The sequence below is a fragment of the Petaurus breviceps genome, unplaced genomic scaffold (assembly GCF_028583685.1).
Source record: "Petaurus breviceps papuanus isolate PSGF00001 unplaced genomic scaffold, PetGlider_PUasm1.0 186, whole genome shotgun sequence".
Lineage (NCBI taxonomy): Eukaryota > Metazoa > Chordata > Mammalia > Diprotodontia > Petauridae > Petaurus > Petaurus breviceps.
In genome coordinates this window covers 31,420,168-31,440,457 of record NW_027185798.1, presented here as the reverse complement: position 1 = coordinate 31,440,457, position 20,290 = coordinate 31,420,168, and the positions used below count along the sequence as shown (strand labels likewise).

Sequence of the window (20,290 nt, the reverse complement as noted above, 5' to 3'; positions counted from 1 at the left end):
TAGTAGGACATGGTAGGTTTATTGATAGGTAGCACAGAAGCCAAGGGTACTAGGCGGGGAAGGGCAAAGGGAAGGACAAGATGTGCTCAGATTGGGGAACAAAGAAGTCCAGAAGGGGAAGAATTAGGACAAGTCTCCCTTGGGAAGGGCATGGCCATATAACAAGCAGGGTCAGAGAGAAGGGATCCTTCTTAGATGGACAAATTGGGTACATGTAGGGATATTCGAATTTCTCCCATTTACCTATTAAGGGGGTGTTGCTTTGGGATCTTTATGTCCAAAGAATAGGGAGCCTTGGGACACATTCCCTTTTGGGTCTTTATTACCTTGCCCCGTGGGTCCAGCTGCCTCTTTTCTCATGGACTGGGTGGCTCCCTCCCAGCTTTTGTTGCCCTTAATGACACTCACTTTAGGAGCGACAAGACTTTTGTCCCCTAGTTCTTTGGCATATTGGGTAATGGGTCCCCTTCCTCCCTTGAAATCACTACTATCTTCCTGGCCAAGAGAAGGCACTTTTTTCTCCTCCATCTTTCCCACTGACCCTCTAGCCAGGTCACTCTCCCCTGCAAAGCCCCAAGACTCCTGTGATACCCTGGGGGAATGGGCAGAGTCTGTAGCAGGCAGTGGCTTCTCGGGGGAGGAGCTCTGTTCCCCCTCACCATTTGATTTCTTTCGAGGACGCCCTCTTTTACGCTTGGCATCTATCCCTATTTCTTCTGTATCTTGGCTTACTACTTTGGCTGCTAGCTCTTGTCCTCTGTTGTCACTCATAGGCACTTCAGCTGTCCTCTTCACTCCCTTGCCCCGTGGTCCCAAGTCCCCCCCTGGGCCTATCTCCCTGTTTTTCTCAAGGCCCTGGGACTGGGTGGGACCTTCCGGTGGAGCTCTCCCAGGTATAGGCACGGCAGATACAGTGGGCAAGATCATGTTGATGATGGGCAGAGTTCCCCGGGATACCGCAGCCCCACTGGACAAAGGCAGTGTAGTGACTTTTAGGGTACCTGAGGGAAGTTTGGGGGCTAGGACTGGTGGGGAGACTCGGACAGGCCGGGGAAGTTGTGAGTGGGGTACCCGGGGGAGGAGCACAGGCAGTCGGGCAACCAGAGCATTCACTTGGGGGCTGCTGGCTGCTGGGGCGGAGGTTTCTGCAGTTTTCTTTCGCTCCCCTCGAACTGGGACAGCAGACCCAGTTCGGGGCTCCAGCTCCTTGGGAGGCTGAAAAGAGTAAAGGAGCAAAGTATAGGGATGGGGAAAGACTGATAGGAGAAACAGGCATGGAGGTGACGAAGGCACAGGTCAACAGCTAGAAGTAATATATGAGCTCCTGCCCCATTCTGCCTATGCTCACCTTATCCTAAGGCCTACAAGTTAGAGTTACTCAGCCTCCTCACCTGGGGCTGACTTTTAGAGGCTCTTGCTTCTGGGTTCTCCAGACCATTCTTGGTAGCAGATGCGGGATCCCGTGGGAGCCGTTCAGGTTCATCTGAAAAGGCACAAGATTTTCCAGCATGAGCTGTGCAGAAATGAAGTGGGTGTGAGTCAGGACTCTCAGATAATGGGAAATCATGTCAACATACCAGCGAGTACCATGGCCATGAGGAGATGTGCATGAGCGGACCGAGCAGAGATGAGATGCTGCTGCAGCAGGAATCGGGCCACCTCGACGATGGAGCTGAAGGAGCGTTTTAATATCCGCTCTGCCCAGTCACAGGTCAGGGCACAGGCTGCTTCCACTAGTTCATCCCGAGGACCTGGGCCCACTTCTGGGCCCAACTCTGGCTACAGGTGGGGGATGATGACACTCCTAGCTACCTGTCCAAGCCTGGGGAAACCCCTGTGCCCTCTCCAGGGATTCAGACCCTTGTGGATGAGCAAACTAAGGCCAGCGTTAGCATGGAGAGGGAAGGGACCGGAGTCTGAACCTGCCCTTTGCCAGAATCCCAGGTGCTCCACAGTCCCAGTCTAGGATAGTTAGGTATGAAGCATCCAGGACAGGTAACCCAAACCAAGAAAGGCTTCACAGTGTGCCCAGTGAACCTCAGAGATTCTCACCCCGGGATGGGAGGGGAGGTCTCAGAGTGGTATTTGTTGTTACTCACACTCTCTGAGCCCTTGAGGTCGAGTCCAGGCAAGCATGGCATAGATACCAGGGTCTTTCTTCGGATACCACTGTAGCAATATCTGGTATTAAGTTAAGGAGAAGCTCCCAGAAAGGGATATCCCAATACCTTATAGAATACTGCACTCTCTGCCCCTCCCCCCAAATGTTCTCATTTTGGTCCTGCAGCACTCGCTTTCCCATATTTCCATCCAAGGATACTTGGATTGGCCCCGGCCTCCCAGCCTCCGGGCCTTGATGTCAGGGAAGATTTCCCGGATGATTTTGCCAAAGTTGGCAGTGCTGAGTGGCCGGCAGCAGGCTAAGCTCTCACAGTACCTTCTGGGTGAGGTGGAATCAAGGATGGCCAGGTGCCGAAAGAAGGAAGACCAGTGAGTGGAAGGGATTATGGGTGGGGGCCTCAGCTGGAATAGGTGTGTGTGTGCTGGGGGAGGGGTAGGTAGGAGAGCTGAGGATGACAAGGAGGTGAAAGAAACATCAAGTGGTGAATAAGAGTATGTAGGGATCTGGGGTGCACAGAAGTCTAACTGAGTGTACAGCCTGCACTGGCCTGCGCCCCTTCCCCTCACACACCTGTAAGCATCATAAACATCCTGCTTGGGCAGACAGGTGGCTGTGTGTTCTTCTAGGTGGTTTCGAATCCATCTGTAGGCATACATATACTCATCATGGCTGAGTGTACTTGGCTCCAGGTGGCTGGGGGTAAGAGAAGGAGGTCACTGAGGCCCCAGACGAAGGCTTCCACTCCCTGCCACAGCACCCAGTCCACCCAGAATACACCTTGCATGCTCGAACATATGACCTGATTCCAGGACAGCAGAAATACAGAAAATCCCAGCTCCTCCTTTTCCCCTCCCTTTTTTGATCCAGATCTGTTATTTCGTTGATAATAGGGAAAATTCCTCATACTGATTCGGGTACCTGGCCTGTAACAGCCAGCATGTGGCAAAGGCAGAATGTGAACCCAGGCTATTCAGGGGCACTGCCAAGCCACTTCTCTCCTTCCTTTTCTTTCCCTCAACTGCATCTGCAGGTACTAAGCTTACCTTTTATCGCCACCACTGGGGCCTGAGGGGAGCTGAAGGTAAAGATACAGCTTGTCGCTGTCAGAGAACCTCTGCACATCTTGCTGGAATTGGGGAAAGAGAGAGGGTAAGCAGAGGTGGCAGTGAGATCTGTGCTGGGTCCTGTGATGCCCACTCACTCACTGATTTAGTCAGTCCCTCATTTTATACTCAAAGGAGCCCATGCTCACCAGGTTGAGTGACTTGTCCAAGGTCACATATCTATTCTACTCTATGTCTATGATTAGAAACCACTTTGCTGGCTCCGCCTCCCATTTTCTTTCCACTAAACTTCCTTCTGCCCCTGTGAACCCATTATTTCTATCAGACCCTGACCCATGCTACTCACCAGGATCCCCTCTACTTTGTTCTGTACGGCCTTGCTGTGGGAAAGAGAAAGCTGACCGTTAGCAGGTAGCATTCTAGCTCAGCCTTTAGGGTCTAACTGCTGGGGAAGGGAGAGAAAGCAGCTAGCACAGTACCTGCACATTGGAAACACTCAGCTAGGTGGTGGGTGACTGATAAGATTTAGAGCATCTAGTCCAACCCTCTCATTTTACAGATGAGGAAACTGAGGCCCACAAGGATCTGCTAGAGCTGGGGGGGGGGGTAGCAGGATAGAATAGGGGCTTACGAGATGGACCCTCGAAGTTTCTGCAGTAGAGTGGTAGGCTCGCCAGCATCCCCGCTGCCTGGGGCCGCTCCACCTGTCTTCGGGCTCTTGGCATCAGGTTCATCTTCTGCCATCCTGGCATTAGAACTTGCGCGAGGCAGATTTAAATCTTGGGTGTCTTCCCTACCCTTGGCACCCCTCAAGTCACTTAAAGGAGAAAGAGACAGAACCTATGAACCCGGACCCCCAGCGGACCTCCTGGCATTACTCGCCTCCCCTTCAGTGCAGTTAAACTCTGCAAAGTCCACCAAACTTTTAAAAATTAGCTACCTGAGGGTCGAGGTGAATCCCAGAGGGGATGTGGGAACATGCAGAAAGCCGACACCCGCTGCTAGCATTCCCTCCATTCCTCCCCTGCCCCAAATCCGACCAGAAGGAAGAGGGGAAATTGGGGCGGCTGCTAGCAGGGGGGGAGCAGAAGAAAACCCAGACTCACGGCCCCACCCCCACCCCGCCCCGTCTATCAGTCCCAATATGCCCCCCACCCCGTTCCTAGCCGGTCCAAGTGCCCCACCGTCACCTCTGGGCCGCGGCTCCCCTAAGCGTCGCAAAATGGGGAAGGGGCGCGGGGCGTGGCTAGGTAGGTCCCCGCCCGGGGAGGGGGGTGTCCCAGGAACGGGGGACTCTGGGTGTGCTTGTGGCTGGAGGAGTGGAATAGGAATTGGAAATGCAGCCCAAATTCTCTCTGGTTTGCTCTACGTCAAACACGGCCCCCTCCCCATCTTTAAGCGTTCGCTCTTCTTCCCAACAAGAAAAAAGGGAGTAGAGAAAGAGAAACTACCTCGGAGCCACCACCACTCTAGGTCGGCTTCACGTCCCGGCTCCACTCGTTGCTTGGCCCTTTTTTTTTTGATTGGCTGGTTCCGCCCCAATCTGCCCGGATACACCAGCCGGCCCCATCTGCTATTGGTCCATGCCGCCTCCCAGAGACAGAGCGCCTCACTTACTTCGGTAACAGCTTAAGTCTGCCTAGTAACAGCGATCCAATTGGTTAGCGGGGGAGGGAAAATCCAAAGTTGGCAATATTTGAGCGGTAACGGGGAAGTCCGGGTTGGGTTTCGGTTAAGTTGGGGTCGGTTGGGACGGGTAGCTCCAGGAGGTTCTGCTCTTAAAGGGGCCGCGGCCGGAAAGCCGGGCCCCTGGATTCTTTGTGCTTTCCGCTTTGTCACCCGGACGGGACCAGCGGACAAGGACGGGGAATTACTGCGCCACGGCCTGTGGGCCCGGGCGGGGAGCCGGCCGGGCATCGGCCCGCCCGCGGCCGCATGGAGGATACCCCCTCTCCCCCAGCGAGCAAACGCGGGCCCCGCCCTCGGGGGCCCTCAGGAAAGCAGCTGGCCTGCCGGGCGCACTCGGGGGGCTTCCCTTCGCCTCGTGCCCCACGTCCCACCACGGGGCGGCAGAGACCTAGCCTTTAAATTGTGTTGTAGCCCCAAGTCGGGGTGGGGGGGAGGGGCTGCGCCTCCTCTCCCGGCTGGGGCCCGAGGTTTCATAGAAATGCAAGTCACCTGACCACTGGGCGCCCCTCGCAGGCGGGATGCAGCCAGCCCATCAGTGCAGCGCTTGGACTCCCCCAGGTGGTGCCGGGGCCTCAGGGAGCCCCGGAGAGGGCTCGGCCACGGCCGCAGCTTCTGCTGGGACAAAGAGGGATAATATGGGATGAGATCATCTCCCGAGGGCCCTTCCAACTCCCAGCAGCTCCGAGTGTGTGTGTCTGTGTGTGGAGAGCCCCAGACCTGCCCATCATTCTTGGTATTCTGGGTCGTTATGAAGTCGAAAGCAGTGCAGCCCAGGCTTCTTGACAGCGGCTCTGCTGGTGTAGGCAGGGTATCAACCCCAAGTCTGCTGAAACCTAGGAACCCCCTTCTCTTTCTGACTTCCCTGTTGCTTTTGAAGGTGTCACCACTCACCCAGACGGTTCTGGATGTCACCCTGGACTCCCTTATCCGACTTGCCAAGGCCCCTCGATGTTAACGTCTCTTCTTTGGCCCGTTCTCTCCTCTGAGACTGGTACCTGTGGGCCCAGTCACCTCACACCTGCACTATTGCACTAGCCTGCTGGGGGGAGGGGGGGGGTCTCCTTGCCAGGATCACTGCCACATTGACCTTACTGAAATGCAGGTCTTACTCTGCCACCCCTCCTGCCGAGGGGCTGAGAGGTGTTTCAGGGGCTCCAATGAACCAGAGTCCCTGAGTGACCCAGGCATTCTGAGTCAAGTTGGTAAAAGTTTGTTGTTAGGCTTTACGGCAGGCATGAGTTCTTAGGGAACCTACAAACTTAAAGAAGTCATAGGTATAGTTTATAAAGATGTCAATTATGCTAACTAGGTGAGTAAGGGTGGGATTAGGGAGGAGTTAAGGAGTGGTCAGTGCTTAAAGGAACATGCATTTTTAATATCAACTGCATAGGCGCATCGCCCATAATTCACTGGGAAATAGCCCAAGGGGGGGGGGCCTACCTGGAGGGTGGTTTTAGGCTTGAAACATCACTAAGTCAACTAGTGGTCAAGGCTGACTGAGGAGTGCCTAGTCTGCTACCCATCAGTGTCATGTTTGACAAAATGGATGTTGGGAACCAAGGCTAACGGGGATTCAGAATGTTTATAATTGGCTGAGGAGTTAACTTACAGATAATGCATTGAAGGATTCATAGGCATAGCTGGCCATTATACTAGGGGAGATAATTCATGAGTTGTTGCTGAGCAGAGTACTGGCAGGGGGAAGGGGCGGAGGCTGGGGAGGGGAAAATGTGATTTTACAGACTGGTTTTACAAACTGATGTTACAAACAGACACCACAAGCACCCCATCACTACCACCTGCTGGACCAAACATAAAATCCTCTGGTGTTGAAAACCAGCCGCCTCCTACCTTAGCAATCTTGTTATACCTCACTCTGCCTCCTTTCAGGCCACCAACACTAGGCACTCTGTACTCCAGGCATTTTTACTGGCTTGCCTCCTCCTGGCTTGTTGACGCTCTTCATGTGCCAGCTAAAGTCCCACATTCTACAGGAGTAGTGGTTCAGTGGATAAAGCACCACACCTGGAGTCCAGAGGACCTAAGTTAGATGCAGTCTCAGATACCATAAGTCACTTACCCCTGTTTGCTTCAGTTTCCTCATTGGTAAAATGAGTTGGAGAAGGAAATGGCTTCGCCAAGAAAACCTCAAATGAAGTCGCTGAGAGTCGGTTGGACAGAACAGAACGACCCCCTGGCGGCTTGTTTGGCCAGACCAGAACGACCCCCTGGCGGCTTGTTTGGACAGAACAGAACGACCCCCTGGCGGCTTGTTTGGACAGACCAGAACGACCCCCTGGCGACTTGTTTGGACGCCGTTGGTTGCTTGTTGCCTCCCCCCACTGGGTTGGGGGCTCCTCGGGGCAGGGACCGACTTCTGCCTTTCTTTGTATCCTTAGGAGCAGAGTTCTGGCACATAGTAGGCACTTCCTAAATGAAATGCATAAAACAAAATACGTGGGATTGCCAAGAAAACCCGATTCTGTTGAAAAAACTTACCAAAAAAAAATTTTCTTTTTAAAGTTTGCAGACCAGGTTAAGAACCCCTAGTGTGGAGGACCCAGGCCAACCCAAGAATTGCAGGGCATGAAAAGACAGAAGGAGTCATTAACAAGAGTCATCCCTGGCTCCTACCTGTTCTCTAAACATGTGAAAGAGAAACTGGCATCTTTGCCATGGTAGCCACAGTGCCTTCATTAGGCTTATCCAAGCTTTAAGGCAATTGTAGGGATTTCCTGTCCTCAGACTCTTCAGCATGTGAGGAGGTGACATGGGGGTATACAGCCTGCGCTCAGGCCAGGAAAAAGGTGAAAGGAATTCATTCACCCTAACCCAGCAACCAGTGAAGGTGGAGACCTTTCTACTGAATATTTGGCTTTTTTTAAAGAAATGAACTAAGTCATCAGAAAACATAAAGAACAAAAAGAGAGGTTCTTTATGAAATAGTGAACTTTTGAAGGGTTATAATGATGAATTTTTCCTTTATGACCCTGCCCTGGTACGACCCACTATCTGTGTGTGCTTGTAGACCCCAGGAACTAGCCATTCCTGGATTCTTTTAAACTTTGGGAGGACTGGCTATCCGCCCAGAGTTTAGTAAGTAAAGACCTTGGCTGCAGATACTGGAATGTCCACCAGGCACCTTCACATCCTTGCTGATTTAGCTTGCTTCCCCTGCTTATCCTATATTCAGTCAGCAATCCTTGAGTCCTTATCTCTCTCTTCCGACTTTACTCTTTTCCAACTCACTTTGACAAAGCCTTCTTTGTCTAAACTCCTTAAAAGTTGGTTAGTGAGAAACCCAATTTGGAATCTCACCCATGGAGAGGACACTCTGCCTGGGACCCCCCAGTCGGGACTCATAGGCTGAAACCCGGGATTCCCCAGCCGTTGTGAAAAAGTGAAGAGGTGGTGCTCCTCCAATTCCTGATGTTTTCTCTTTCATTTTCTTCTATGCTTATAGTAATACTTTTAATCTTACCAAGCTTATTAGCCTTGCTGTGTTACCTATATTGCATATGTAAGAAATGTTCTTTACCCTTCTTTTTCCTATAATAAACTCCTTTTAATGATTAGTTTTAGTGAACATGTGTCATTTTGTGTGATCGAATCCAATCCTAATTAGGCAAAATTGATCCTTCATCACACAACTTTTCTTTGTTTTTCTTTTGTAAAACATTAACAAATTTAACAAAATTGCTTCATTTGTTTCTGAACCTTTATGATTGTTTTCTTCTGTGCTTTTTAATGTTTTATTTGATACTTTTCTTTTTTCTTCCATCTCTGTCACAAGGTTGGGGACTTTTCTATAAGGGGGACAAGTGAACAATGACCTGTCAATCGAGTAACTGTTTTTCGGCCCAGATGTGGTATAAATCTTAGAACAAAACTTCTGAAAATGGCCAATTAGCTGAGGGTGGGGGTGAGGGCGGGGACTGATGACCAAAGACCTTGATGAAACAGCAATAATGTTCTCAAGGAAGAAACTGAAGCTACCAGCCATAGACTTAGCAGATGGCGGGGATAGCTGTAATGGGAATACAAATTTGGAAGATCTTCCCTGCCCCTAGGCTAAAATGCACCTGAAGCCTGAGGAGGGAAGCTTGTTTTTCAGTAGATACTTTTTGATTGGCCAGTGGGTCAAGAGCTATGGCAGATCTCCAGAAGAGTTTCCAGAGGCTCCAGAAAGCACTAAGCCAGTTAACTGAATCGAGACTGGTGAGGTTTGTAGCTTCAACATGAGTTTACTGGAAAGTTGCCCTCTTAGGAACCAGTATCAGGTCAGTTAATCAATAAACATTAAATAACTACTACTTACCAGTCAGAGTGCTAGGAACCAGGGGTACAAAGACACACTTGAAAGTCCCTGCCCTCAAGGAGCATATGTAAAATGATGGCACATGTATAAAACAGTTACAGAGGTAGGTAGCACAAGGTGATTTGGAGTTGAGGCCTGAGCAGCTGAGTGGGATAAGGAAAGGCTTTGTTGAGATGCTTTGTGAGCTTGTGCCACTAGGATTATATACCACAAAAGCAAATACCATAATGTATAACAGTGTACATAAAAGTACATAAGTACATAAATGTACTTTTTATGTACATAATTTTATGTACATAAGTACATACAAGGTGGGCAAATAGCCCATAGGGACATAGGGCACAGGGGAGGGGATCAGAGAAGGCTTCCTGGAGGATTGGTAGCCATCTCTTCTTCCCAAAGTCCTCTTCTGATGCCTCCTCAGGGTGTGAGGCAGAGGTTATTGAAGGCATTCAAAGAGCCATAAACTCAGCCGGTTCTCCAGGGCTGGGAAGGTACAGATCAGGGCCTACAGTGATCAACTCTGTCTACCGCTTTCTGAACTCTGGCCTAGCTGAGCTCACCACCAGGAGGCTGTTCACTTAGTAATAAGATCTTGGGCTCCAGGCCACCGGGGGCTGTTGTGCAGGGATGGTGGCAGAGTGGTGGGAGAGGGGGCAGTCTATAGATTTTTACTGAATTGTGGTTAGGCTAAATGTGAGGTCCTTGTCAGACAACCAATGAATGGACATACTCGTGTAAGAACTAATTTGTATCATTCTTAGTGAGGTGGGAGGATAGGTGTTTCAGGAACCCCAATGACCAGAGTCCCTAGGTGGGCAGTCTGGAATGAGTTCACAGGACCCAAGCAATCTTTTAAGTCAGGATTGTAAAAGTTTATTGTTATGCTTTACAGTGGGCAAGAGTTCTTAGAGAACCTTCAATCTTAAAGACATAATAGGTATAGTTTATGAAGAGTTAAAATAGTAAAATAGATGTCAGTTATGCTAACTAGGTCAGTAAGGTAGGATTAGGGAGGAGTTAAGGAGTGGTCAGTGCTTAAAGGAACATGCACTTTTAATGTCAACTTCAAAGGCCCATTAGTTCACTGGAAAATAGCCCAAGAGAGGGCTGCATGGAGGTGTGGTTTTGGGCTTGATGCTTGAAACATCACTAAGTCAGCTAGCAGTCAGGGCTGATTGAGAAGTGCTTAGTCTGCTACCCATCAGTGTCATGTTTGACAAGATGGATGTTGGGAACCTAGGCTAAAGGAGGATTCAGGATGTGCCTAATTGGCTTACAGGTAGTACATTGAAAGATTCATAGGTGTAGCATTTGTCTAAGCTAAAAAGTTACTTAGATATGGTTTAGTGAGGGATTCATAGGTTGAGCTTGTTATTGTACCAAGCAGAGATAAGCAGTTCATGAATTGTTGCTAGGCAGAGTGCTGTTAGGGGAAGGGGCAAAGTTAATGCTCTGAGGCTGCAGAGAAGTGTGATTTTGCAAACTGATGTTACAAACATAGGCACCCAAGCACCCCATCAATAGGATCATCAGTTTTTTAGATCTAGCTGTGTTTTATATGCAGTGCTTCAAGAAGATCCCAGAATGAGATAGGGAAAGCCCTCTGGTTGCTTGAGCATGCTAATTACTGATGAGTTAAGAGAAGTACTTGTTAAGACCGAACCATATCTTTGCTGTTTTGTGAGTCCACTGTATCCATACAGCTTGACATTTTTTTGTATTAATGAAGCTGGAATACAAAAGTGAATTGCAACTCAATGGAACAACAGCTCAGGTTCTCCTTGGAGAGTCAGTAAAATAATTTGTATAGTTGGCTTTGTTGTGTGTCTAAAAGCAACCAGAAATAGTTCATGGGGCATTTTGTCATCTTGTATTGCAATGCTCCTGGTTAAGTATCTATATCATCAATATTTTCTTTGAGAAGAGAAATGTCAGCAGCTGGATATGGCAAGTACTGAAAATAGGGCAAGGACAGTTGATCTGGCAAGTCCTTGATCAATTTCATAAACTCCCCCATCAATTTGATGAGTTACAGAGCTCACCAGGGCCTTTGTTGGGGCATCTTGCGTGGTACCTACCCAGGAAGTATGTGGAAATGCCTATTAGCACCTGGTTTAATGGACTAATTGGTTTTCTTTTTTTTTAAAGCAATCGGGTTAAGTAACTTGCTCAAGGTTACACGGCCAGTTATTTCTGGGTGTGGTGCTGAGTATCTGAGCCCGGGATTCGATCTCCAGGTCTTCTCAACACTGGAGCCGGTGCTCTTACTCACTGTGCTACCTGGCCGCCCCCTAATTGGTTTTCTTAAAAAAAAAAAATGATTGATACTTAAAAAAAACAAAACCTCACTATCACTTCCCAGTGACTCCTCTTGTCCCCAGTAGAAGCTTTCTTTGTAACAGAGGAGCATAGATAAGTATATAATCAAAACAATTCCACACACTAGCTGTGTCTCAAATGTTTGCCTTATTCTCCAGGTCTAGCTAAACCACTTTTCTGCTGAGAGGAAGGGAGCATGCCTTCCCAGCAGTCTTCCAAAGTAATGATGAGTTCCTATGTTTCCCTGACTGATTTTCAGTGGCAAGGCTGCTTCCAAGATGATTAGCTGAGACTCCTGGGACTCAGGAGGATGAACTAGAGCTGGAATGAGCCACTCTTTCCATGGTCTGTATGACAGACCAGTTCTGCCCTTTTCTCTGCCCTTCTCACCTTTTCACTTGAATCTTGTGTCCAGGGCTGTGAGGTAGGTGTAAGTGCCAATGCAATATTTATAGTGCCCATGATCACGATAAAGGCCATGACCATAAGTATCTCATGAGCTTTGATCACAAAATATACCAGAATATCCAGACAGAGGATAGAACTGAAACATTTGTTTAGACACCAAAAACCCGAATCCCAAAACCAGTAAGCCAATTCCATTGTAGTACCAAAGATATTCAGAAGCCGTAATAATGCTGAGAGCCACAGCATCCTTCAGCCTTCCCACAAACCAATACGAGATCAATATTTACTCACAAACCTCTCTGTCTCCTTAATGAGCATCTTCTCTCTTCCCCAATGTCTGACTAGCTCTGACCAGCTTCCAGTGGGCTCTGCTTCCCTTTAGCAAAACTCCTTCCACACAGACTCCATGTGACTACATTCAGCCTAGCAGGGGGCAGAGTTTACTTTCAAAGCAGGGGAGGGCTTCAAACTTCCCCCTCGATCTATTAAGGGGCAGGGAAGATCTTCAAATCCCCATTCCCATTATAGTAGGGTGGGGGCAGGATAACAGAGTCTTCCCTTTTTTCTTTTTTTTTGTAGGGAGGAAGGCAGGGAAGTTGGGGTTAGGTGACTTGCCCAAGGTCACATGGCTAGTAAGAGTTAAGTGTCTAAGGCTGGATTTGAACTCAGGTCCTCCTGACTTCAGGGCTGGTGCTCTATTCACTGCACCATCTAGATGCCACCGCCTTCTCCTGCCTTACCCCCAGTCCTCCCTTAGGCGTTGGTGGTGACTTAGAGCTGAAGAACATGGCATGTGTGCTCACCTACACCCTGAAAGAAGAGTACCAAAGAGTGGGTTTTCCCAGTGGCCTAACAGTTGCTTTCAGACTGGGTATTGATAGACTTTGAAATTTATAACATGATTGAAGCAGACAGGTCAGTGTCCCAAGAAGAGAGCAGAAAGAGATTGCTTATTTATAACCCTCAAAGTATGCTTGTATCCCAAACTTAGTGGAGGGAGGAGGGAGGATAAGAGTGTCTAAACCACAGTGTAGGACTCTGAGTCTTTGGGGGAGGGGGAACTATGCAGGTCTCTATGGGAAAGAAGAACTCAGCAGAAAGTCACTTAGTAGCCCAGATAGTACCCTCAAGTTCTGTTCCCTTTTGAGAGCCACTAATAGTCTATTTAAATGTTTTTGTGTATTTTCTGTATCTATGGGCTCCTATGACTCCTTTTCATCTTCTGGGTTTTCCCCCTATGGGGTGAAATAAAGGATGTCTCATATCCAATTTGTATTTATTACTTTGAGTTTCTATACAGGAATTGGAAACTCCATTACCCCCATTTGGGGAAACCTAGACACAACTGTGCCTAAGCTTTATATTTCAGTAGAATATAAGCTTCTTGAGGGCAAGGACTCTTGTTTGTATTTTCAGCACCTGATGCTTAATATATGTTTGTTGATTGACTGGAAATTTCCTTGGAGTTAGCTCCAGGGTAGGGGTATAACAAATCTAAACAAGAAAATTACCCCTTTGTGGCTGATCCCCAAGATTGGACTGATTCTGTGTGAGCCTAGAGGCTTTTGGCCCAGGACCTGCCCTGAGCCTTCATGGCTTGTGACGTCATCACTCAGGAACTGCTTTCTTGAAAGTTACCAATGATCGCTTAATTGCCAAATGTCTTTGCCCAGTACTCATTCTTGACTTCTTTGTAGCATGTGACACTATTGACCACTTTTTCCTCCTAGATATTCTCTCCTCTCATTTCTTGTGACATTATTGTCTCTTGTTTTGTCTCCTCCTTGCCTGTCAGCTCCTTTTCAAGCTCCTTTGCTGTATCAGCCCTCTAACTGTGAGTGTACACTCAGGTTCTTTCTCAGGCCTTCTCCTTTCTGTGCTCTCAGTAACCTCATCAGTTCACACAGGTTCCTTTTGATTCCCAGAGCTATTTATTGGGTCCTAGTCTTTCCCTTGACCTCGAGTCCTGCATTGGCCACAGTCTATTGGACAGCTGAGACCAGATGTTCCATAGGCATATTAAACGAAACATGTCTAAAATAGTTATTATCATCTCCTGTTTCAAGTCACCTCTTTTCCAGCCTTTCCTATTTTTGTAAGGAAGTCATTCCTATTTTTGCCCAATCACCCACATTCAAAACCTTGGTTTTCTCCTCAGCCTCTCACTCTTACCCACATTGTGTCAATTCTACCTCCCCTCACCATAGGTGACACCCTCTTTGCCTCTCTCCTGGACTTTGGCAGTAGCCTTCTCATTGGTCTTCCAGCCTCAAGCTTTTCCCTACTCCATTCCATTCTCCACACAGTTTATCAAAGTGATTTCCTTCGGTGCAGGACTGAGCACATCATTCACTGTTTAATAAAATCCATTGTCTCCTTATTATTTTACTAACAGGATTAAAGCCCTTCTCAGTCTGGCCTCAGTCTGCCTGGTAGGTAGGGCAAAGCAAATGTCATAGGTGAATTTTCCTGAGCTCCCTCTTCCCTTATACATTGTGATTCAGTGAGACTAGTTGGCTCTTTCTGGTATATGGCACTCCATTTCCCATCTCTAGGCCTTTGCACTAACTTTTCCCCTGTGTCTGAAACATCTTTCCTACCTATCTCCATATGTAATTTAGACTTCACATGTGACAGGAGGAGGAAGGGAGTTTTGCAAGAGGGTTCTGATAGAGTCAGGAAGACTTGGGTTTGAATCCTGTCTCAGACACTCTGCTGTATGACCCTGGGCAAATCACTTAATCTCTCTTAGCTTTTTTTCTTCATCTATAAAATCAAGGGGTCAAACTTGATGTCCTTTTAAATCCATAATTGTATACCAAGCTCTCTTTTCTTTCTGGTTGATAGGTAAGGACAACTGGATCTGTCATTTCTACAACAGGGAGCAGTTCAAATGACACAGATGAAAACCATGACAGGAAGATGAAGACCAGAAAATAGGAAGCAATCCTAGTTTCCTCATTGTCTTAGGCATCACTGGCAATGGGACCAGCCAGGTGTAATGGGAATGTAAATTTAAAGATCTTCCCTGCCCCTAGGCTAAAGTGCACCTGGAGCCTGGGGTGGGAGGCTTGTTTTTCAGTAGATACTTCTTGATTGGCCAGTGAGTCAATAAGGTTGTTACATTCTCTGAGCCAGGAGAAGTCTATATAAGCCCTGATGTTTAGCTTTGTTTGGGGGCTCACTTTGAGAAGTGTTCTGTGATTTGATCTGTATTCTGGGAAGCCCCCAGATTGGTTAGAAGGTTATTACTATTGTTACATACACTTGCTCAGACTGGCATTTAAGGTCCTATACAATCTGGTTCTATTTTTGCATATAGTGTTCTTGTGTATATATTGTTGGTTTTTTTATGTTGACTTTTCTTGACTAATTAAAAATTCTTTTCTGGGATTGTAGATTAGCAATAGAACATTTGTGTGCCAATTTTTCTGAAGTCCCTTTTAACCTTATAGTTGAGTAGTTTATCATGTTGTTTTTCTAAAAAGAGAGGTTTGTGCTTTACCTCTGAGTGGGATTTTATTTTATTTTTCCTGTTGTACCTAACTTTCTGTGACTCCATTTGGCGATTTCTTTCTTTTTTTTTAATTTATTTTTAGTTTTCAACATTCACTTCCATAAGACATGAGTCCCAAATTTTCTCCCCATCTCTCCCTCCCAACCCAAGAGGGCATTTAATATGTAAAGAAGAGAAAAAAACAAATGAGAAAAAAAACAAAAAGAGAGAGAGAGAGCATGTAATATGCTCTGATCTGCATTCAGATTTCTGTAATGGTAATGTAAAATGGGAAGATCTTTCCCATCCATTAATAGCCCTTGTGAGCTGCTTAAGTCACATAGAAGTGTTGGGAGCCAAAGAGGCTTGATCCAGGACTCAGATGATTACTTTGATATCAGTGGACCCAAAATCAAAGACCTCTTTGAGGGCGACTTTTTTTTGTCAAGTTAGCTCCTTAGTCCTTTTGATATGGGTTACACTTAAAAGGATGTTGTTTGAGATCTGAGACCAATAGGTTCTGCCCCAAGACTTTAGTTGTTCAAAACCAAAATATTTGAATTCTTAGGTGGTCAGTTCCTATGCAGATGTACTTGATGATGCAGCTTTGGTTTTGGGCCTTGAAGCCAGCTCTTTGTAATGTGACTGCATATGAAAAGAGTTAACTGACTCTTCCTAAGACTCTCTGGCACCTAGAGAAGGAATCCTTATCAAATTATTCTGTGCTGCTTCCAGGATTCAACAGACTAGGTAATGATTAGAAAACTAGAGTCCCCTTCCTTTGTCTCTTGCTCTATAAAAACTTTGTCCTGAGAATCAGTAAAGGGAGTTCATCATTCTTCCTTGAACTACCCACATGGCCTGGTCATTTCTTATTCACGTCTCCAAATTGCTGGTCACTCAGCAGCCCACAGCAGGAAGCCTAAGACACATAAATTTGAGGCACCTGAAGCCTGTGGCGCTGGAGAGGAGCTTGCTGAACAGTGGAGCAGGAAGGCGTGAAGCAGAGCCCAGAGGAAGTTGGTCAGAGAAGTTAGAGCTGAGGGGAGAGAGAGGAGGCAGGCAGCGAGCAGTGAGTGTTCATCTGTGGGAAGGCCCTAGTAGGGGGGAAGGCTTGGGGATGGCGGTGCCCCCTGCATTGTTAGTGTGTGTAGATTTCTTTGTTGCTATGATGGAGTTGGCTTTCTGGTGTTTGAATAAATGTTTTGCTTATGTCTTCCTGTAATGTTAATGGGATTTAAGATTTTCCCCTCCCATTAAGAGGCCTCAGGTGGAGCCCATTAAGTGAAGCTTGCTTGGGGGAGACCTGCTTGTAGGAAGGCTTTCACACCTTTTGTTAATTTATAATTAGGCACTGAGCCACAAGGGTTGTAATGCCTTCTGGTTCTGAGAAATATATGTATACTGAGTTGATATTTTCCTTTGGGGGCTTGCTTATGAGAAGGATCTTGTGATTCCATGGTTGAGATTCTGAGTGGCTCTGTGTTCAGAACTCCCCAACTGCTCAGATGTAAATGATGGGGTACCTGGGGTCTAGGTCAATTTGTGGAACCAATTTGTTAAACCAGTCTGTGCAGTTGTAACTGCAATTTGTATTGTAAAATTGTAATCTGTGAAATCCCTTTCCCAGCCTCAGGCTCTGCCCCTTCCCCCTATCTGCACTCTGCCTAGGCAACACCTTGTGACTCCTTTGTTCTTACTTAATCTCTTCATGTCTCCTCTAGTCTGGCCCAAATAATCCTTTGTCCTTGCCTCTGGTCTCCTCCAGGCTGGCCCAAATCTCATCTAAACTATCTATGCACTAAAGTCACAAATTCTTCTTGGTCAGCTCTAACCTTTATCTATGCACTGAGGTCCCTTGCCTCCATCCAGTCAGCCCTGACAATGGCAGCCCTACCCTTTAAAAGTAAAAGCATGTACCCCTCTCATTTGCAGGTTCCCTAAAGGACTCTTGCCCGCTTCTCATAGAAGCTTAACAATAAACTTCTACAACTCTCACTCCAATTCAGCCTGAGACCTTGAATTCTTTCCAGACGCTATTGCAGGTTTTCTGGTCTTAGCTAAGATCGGAGTTCCTGTTGAACCTAGAGGGAGCCATCCCTCATCATAAAGACTCTTGATCCAGGGATGTATGTAAAGTATATAGCAATATTGCTTTGATTCAGGCAGTCAGAGCTCTCTGTCTGTTGGTCTTTATTTCTCTGCTTGTATTTTCTCTGAAGTTCAGGGTGCTGACTTTTCCCCTGAACTAGTGAATGTAATTAAAAAAGGTTGTTGACCCCTTAAACAGCTATCCTCCCTAGTAAAGCAGATCTAAGAATCTGTGCTAGCAGCCATCCTGGGTATGCCAGTGTGGTTGCTGCTTCATTCCCATGTGGAGAGTTGTAATAAGAATGTAAATTTTGAAGATCTTCCCTGCCCCTAGGCTAATGTGCACCTGAAGCCTGGGGTGGGAGGCTTAGATACTTCTTGATTGGCCAGTGAGTCAATAAGGTTGTTACATTCTCTGAGCCAGGAGAAGGCTATATAAGCCCTGATGTGTAGCTTTGTTTTGGGACTCACTTTGAGAAGTATTCTGTGATTTGATCTGAATTCTGGGAAGCCGTTGTTGAGAGTCCCCCGGCTTTGAAAAACCCAGAATGTGGAAACCCAGATGTTGACTGGGTATGGATGTAATGGTTGGACAGTTTGGAAATCTGTCTACTGGATGTTTCTGTCTTGATAATTATGTCTGTATACTTTGAGGTTCAGGGTGCTGACCTTTTCTCCTGAGCAAGGTAAACGATATATGTCTGACTGATTAAAGTAAGCTTGTCAACCCATTTTGAGTTGCTTTCCTTTAACAAAGCAGATCCAAGAACCTGTGTGAGCAGGCACCCTGGGGACACTGGGGTGCTTGCTGCAACAAGAGTCTGTTATATTTTGTGATTCAGAATCATGCTGGCATATTCATAACACTGTAGGCACTGTGAATATCATGTTGGAACCACGACTCCATGGTTCTTTTTCTGGATGTGAACAGAATTTTACATCCTGAGTCTTTTGGAGTTATCTTAGATCCTTGCATTGCTCAGAAGAGATAAGCATATCAAAATTAGTAATCACACAAGGTGGCTGTTAACTGTGGACAGTGTTCTGGTTCTGGGCACTTCACTCTGAGTGGGATTTTAACAAGAATAGATAGGAGTATGGAAGAAAAACTACACTGTATACATAGTATAAACAAGCCTGCTAGAAACAAATGTTTATTAATTTTTATTCTAAATGTAAGCATTTTTATACTTAAGAGAAATATCAAAAATGACATAGTCCCTTCATGCATTTGGATGCCTATCCAATAAAAATCATTTTATGCTTTTTTCTTTTTTTTGAGGGGGAAAGGCAGGGCAGTTGGGGTTAAGTGACTTGCCCAAGGTCACGTGGCTAGTAAGAGTTAAGTGTCTAAGGCCAGATTTGAACTAAGGTCCTCTTGGCCGGTGCTCTATTCACTGTGCCACCTAGCCACCCCTACAAATCATTTTAAAGTCACAGTTTATAGGATTCTTGAACAAGGAAACTTTTACATTATGATAAAATCATCATTATAGAGCTCAGAGTAAGGTAAAAGTTCAATTAATTTTCTTCATAAAATAGAACAATAGTCACTTAACTTTTGGTACACCCTTAGAGAATTATTTTCCTAAAACTATTTAGTCTCCCTTTGACTGCTCACTTCCTTTAAAGGTTCTCCTTTCCAGCTGGTTAATGTTGAACAAGAAATATTTTCATTAACTGAAGTAATCAGAGAATTCATTTTTTCTGATCATTGCCCTACAGTTAGGAGTATTATATAGGCAGAAAACGTGGATGTGAGTTGACTATGATGGGCTGGTAGCCAAAAAAACAAAATTAAAGGGTGAGAAAGAGGGCTACAGTGGGAGAAGGGAAAAGGAGGAGGTAGAGTGGAGTAGAATAGATTATCCCACATAAAAGAGGCAAGAAAGAGCTATTACACTGGAGGGAAAGATTGGGAGCTGGTGGTAGGTGATGCCCTAATGGCTTCAGGATGAGCTTTTCCATTGCCAGGACCTCCCACTCCATTGCCCCCCTAGATTTCTCCACTTAAACTACCTGATCTTCCCCTGAACACACCAACTGGTCCCCTATTGAGGGAAGGGAAACCCCTTTAATCTTAGCAACAGCTCGATCCCTTTTATAAACCCAGCACATGGGGTGGTTCTATTTCACAATAATCTTAGCCAACCAAATGATTTCCAGTTCTCAGACTTAATCAGTTCAAGATGAAGCTTGTACCAAAGAGGCACAGTCTTTTGTCCCATACCTCAAGTCTGAATCAATGGCCTGATTCCTGAGGTTCCTAAATTATAACCTCATCAAACCCAAAGGAGAAGAGAAAATTGAATGAGAACAGGTTTGAGGTGAGAATTGTGGGGATGAAGAATGCTTAAGCAAGATGAGTAGTGCTGGAAGCAAAGTACTACCAATAAAAGGAGACCCTACAAAACGAGTGAAAGAATTACTTAAATGTAGTGTAGCTTTCTTGGCCAAATGCCAATCTGGTGAGCAAGTTTCAGCAGCATTCCCTTCGTGGGCTAATTAAGCAATAGATTGGCTGGGATCAATGGGAAGTCCTTTAGCTGGGGGTTCCCTGTGGTCTTTGGGTAAGGTGTGAGGGCTCTGGACTTGTGACAGAGACTAAGGGTCTCTTCAGAGTCAAGCTTAAGAAGAGAAGGGTCTCCAGGTTGAGAAGGAGCCGGCGCCTTGGATGGGGCGAGAAGGTGACAGAGGTTGGTGTGACAGAAAATCCGTTAGCAGAACAATGACATTTTTGGTGAGTTTGCATGATGGTGGTTTTTGCCCCTTTGATCTTT

The 20,290-nt window shown here is 46.6% G+C and overlaps 1 protein-coding gene and 1 long non-coding RNA gene across 9 annotated transcripts in view; one reads left to right on the top strand and one right to left on the bottom strand.

Moving 5' to 3' along the window:
• RFX5 (regulatory factor X5) lies at positions 1–6,840 on the bottom strand. Of its 8 annotated transcripts, none has more exons than XM_069090015.1 (12): positions 5,767–6,840; positions 5,365–5,490; positions 4,638–4,825; positions 3,818–4,003; positions 3,533–3,566; positions 3,166–3,248; positions 2,693–2,815; positions 2,321–2,440; positions 2,100–2,181; positions 1,578–1,779; positions 1,392–1,483; positions 1–1,215 (listed from the first exon to the last, which is right to left on the bottom strand). In XM_069090015.1, exons 4-12 carry the CDS (start codon positions 3,928–3,930, stop codon positions 247–249), a joined length of 1,818 nt encoding a protein of 605 aa, XP_068946116.1. In that variant the 5' UTR covers positions 3,931–4,003; positions 4,638–4,825; positions 5,365–5,490; positions 5,767–6,840; the 3' UTR covers positions 1–246. The 8 variants fall into 8 exon arrangements, with proteins under 8 accessions (XP_068946116.1, XP_068946117.1, XP_068946119.1 ...); XM_069090016.1 differs by having other exon boundaries at positions 5,365–5,487; XM_069090018.1 differs by having other exon boundaries at positions 4,638–4,821; positions 5,365–5,487.
• Positions 6,841–18,635: 11,795 nt separating this feature from the next.
• LOC138162674 (uncharacterized) overlaps positions 18,636–20,290 on the top strand; it is a 66,389-nt gene continuing 64,734 nt past the window's right edge. Inside the window, exon 1 of the long non-coding RNA XR_011168693.1 lies at positions 18,636–20,250. This is a non-coding gene — a long non-coding RNA (uncharacterized lncRNA). The remainder of the gene's footprint in view (positions 20,251–20,290) is intronic.

What these genes read in the sequence shown, in the direction of transcription:
- RFX5 (XM_069090015.1), bottom strand. Translation starts at nt 3,930, where the DNA reads ATGGCAGAAGATGAACCTGATGCCAAGAGCCCGAAGACAGGTGGAGCG. An exon ending in GGAGGCCGGGGCCAATCCAA is followed by an intron (nt 2,182 to 2,320) that starts GTATCCTTGGAT and finishes ACTTAATACCAG; the next exon opens with ATATTGCTACAGTGGTATCC. An exon ending in ACCTCAAGGGCTCAGAGAGT is followed by an intron (nt 1,780 to 2,099) that starts GTGAGTAACAAC and finishes CCCCACCTGTAG; the next exon opens with CCAGAGTTGGGCCCAGAAGT.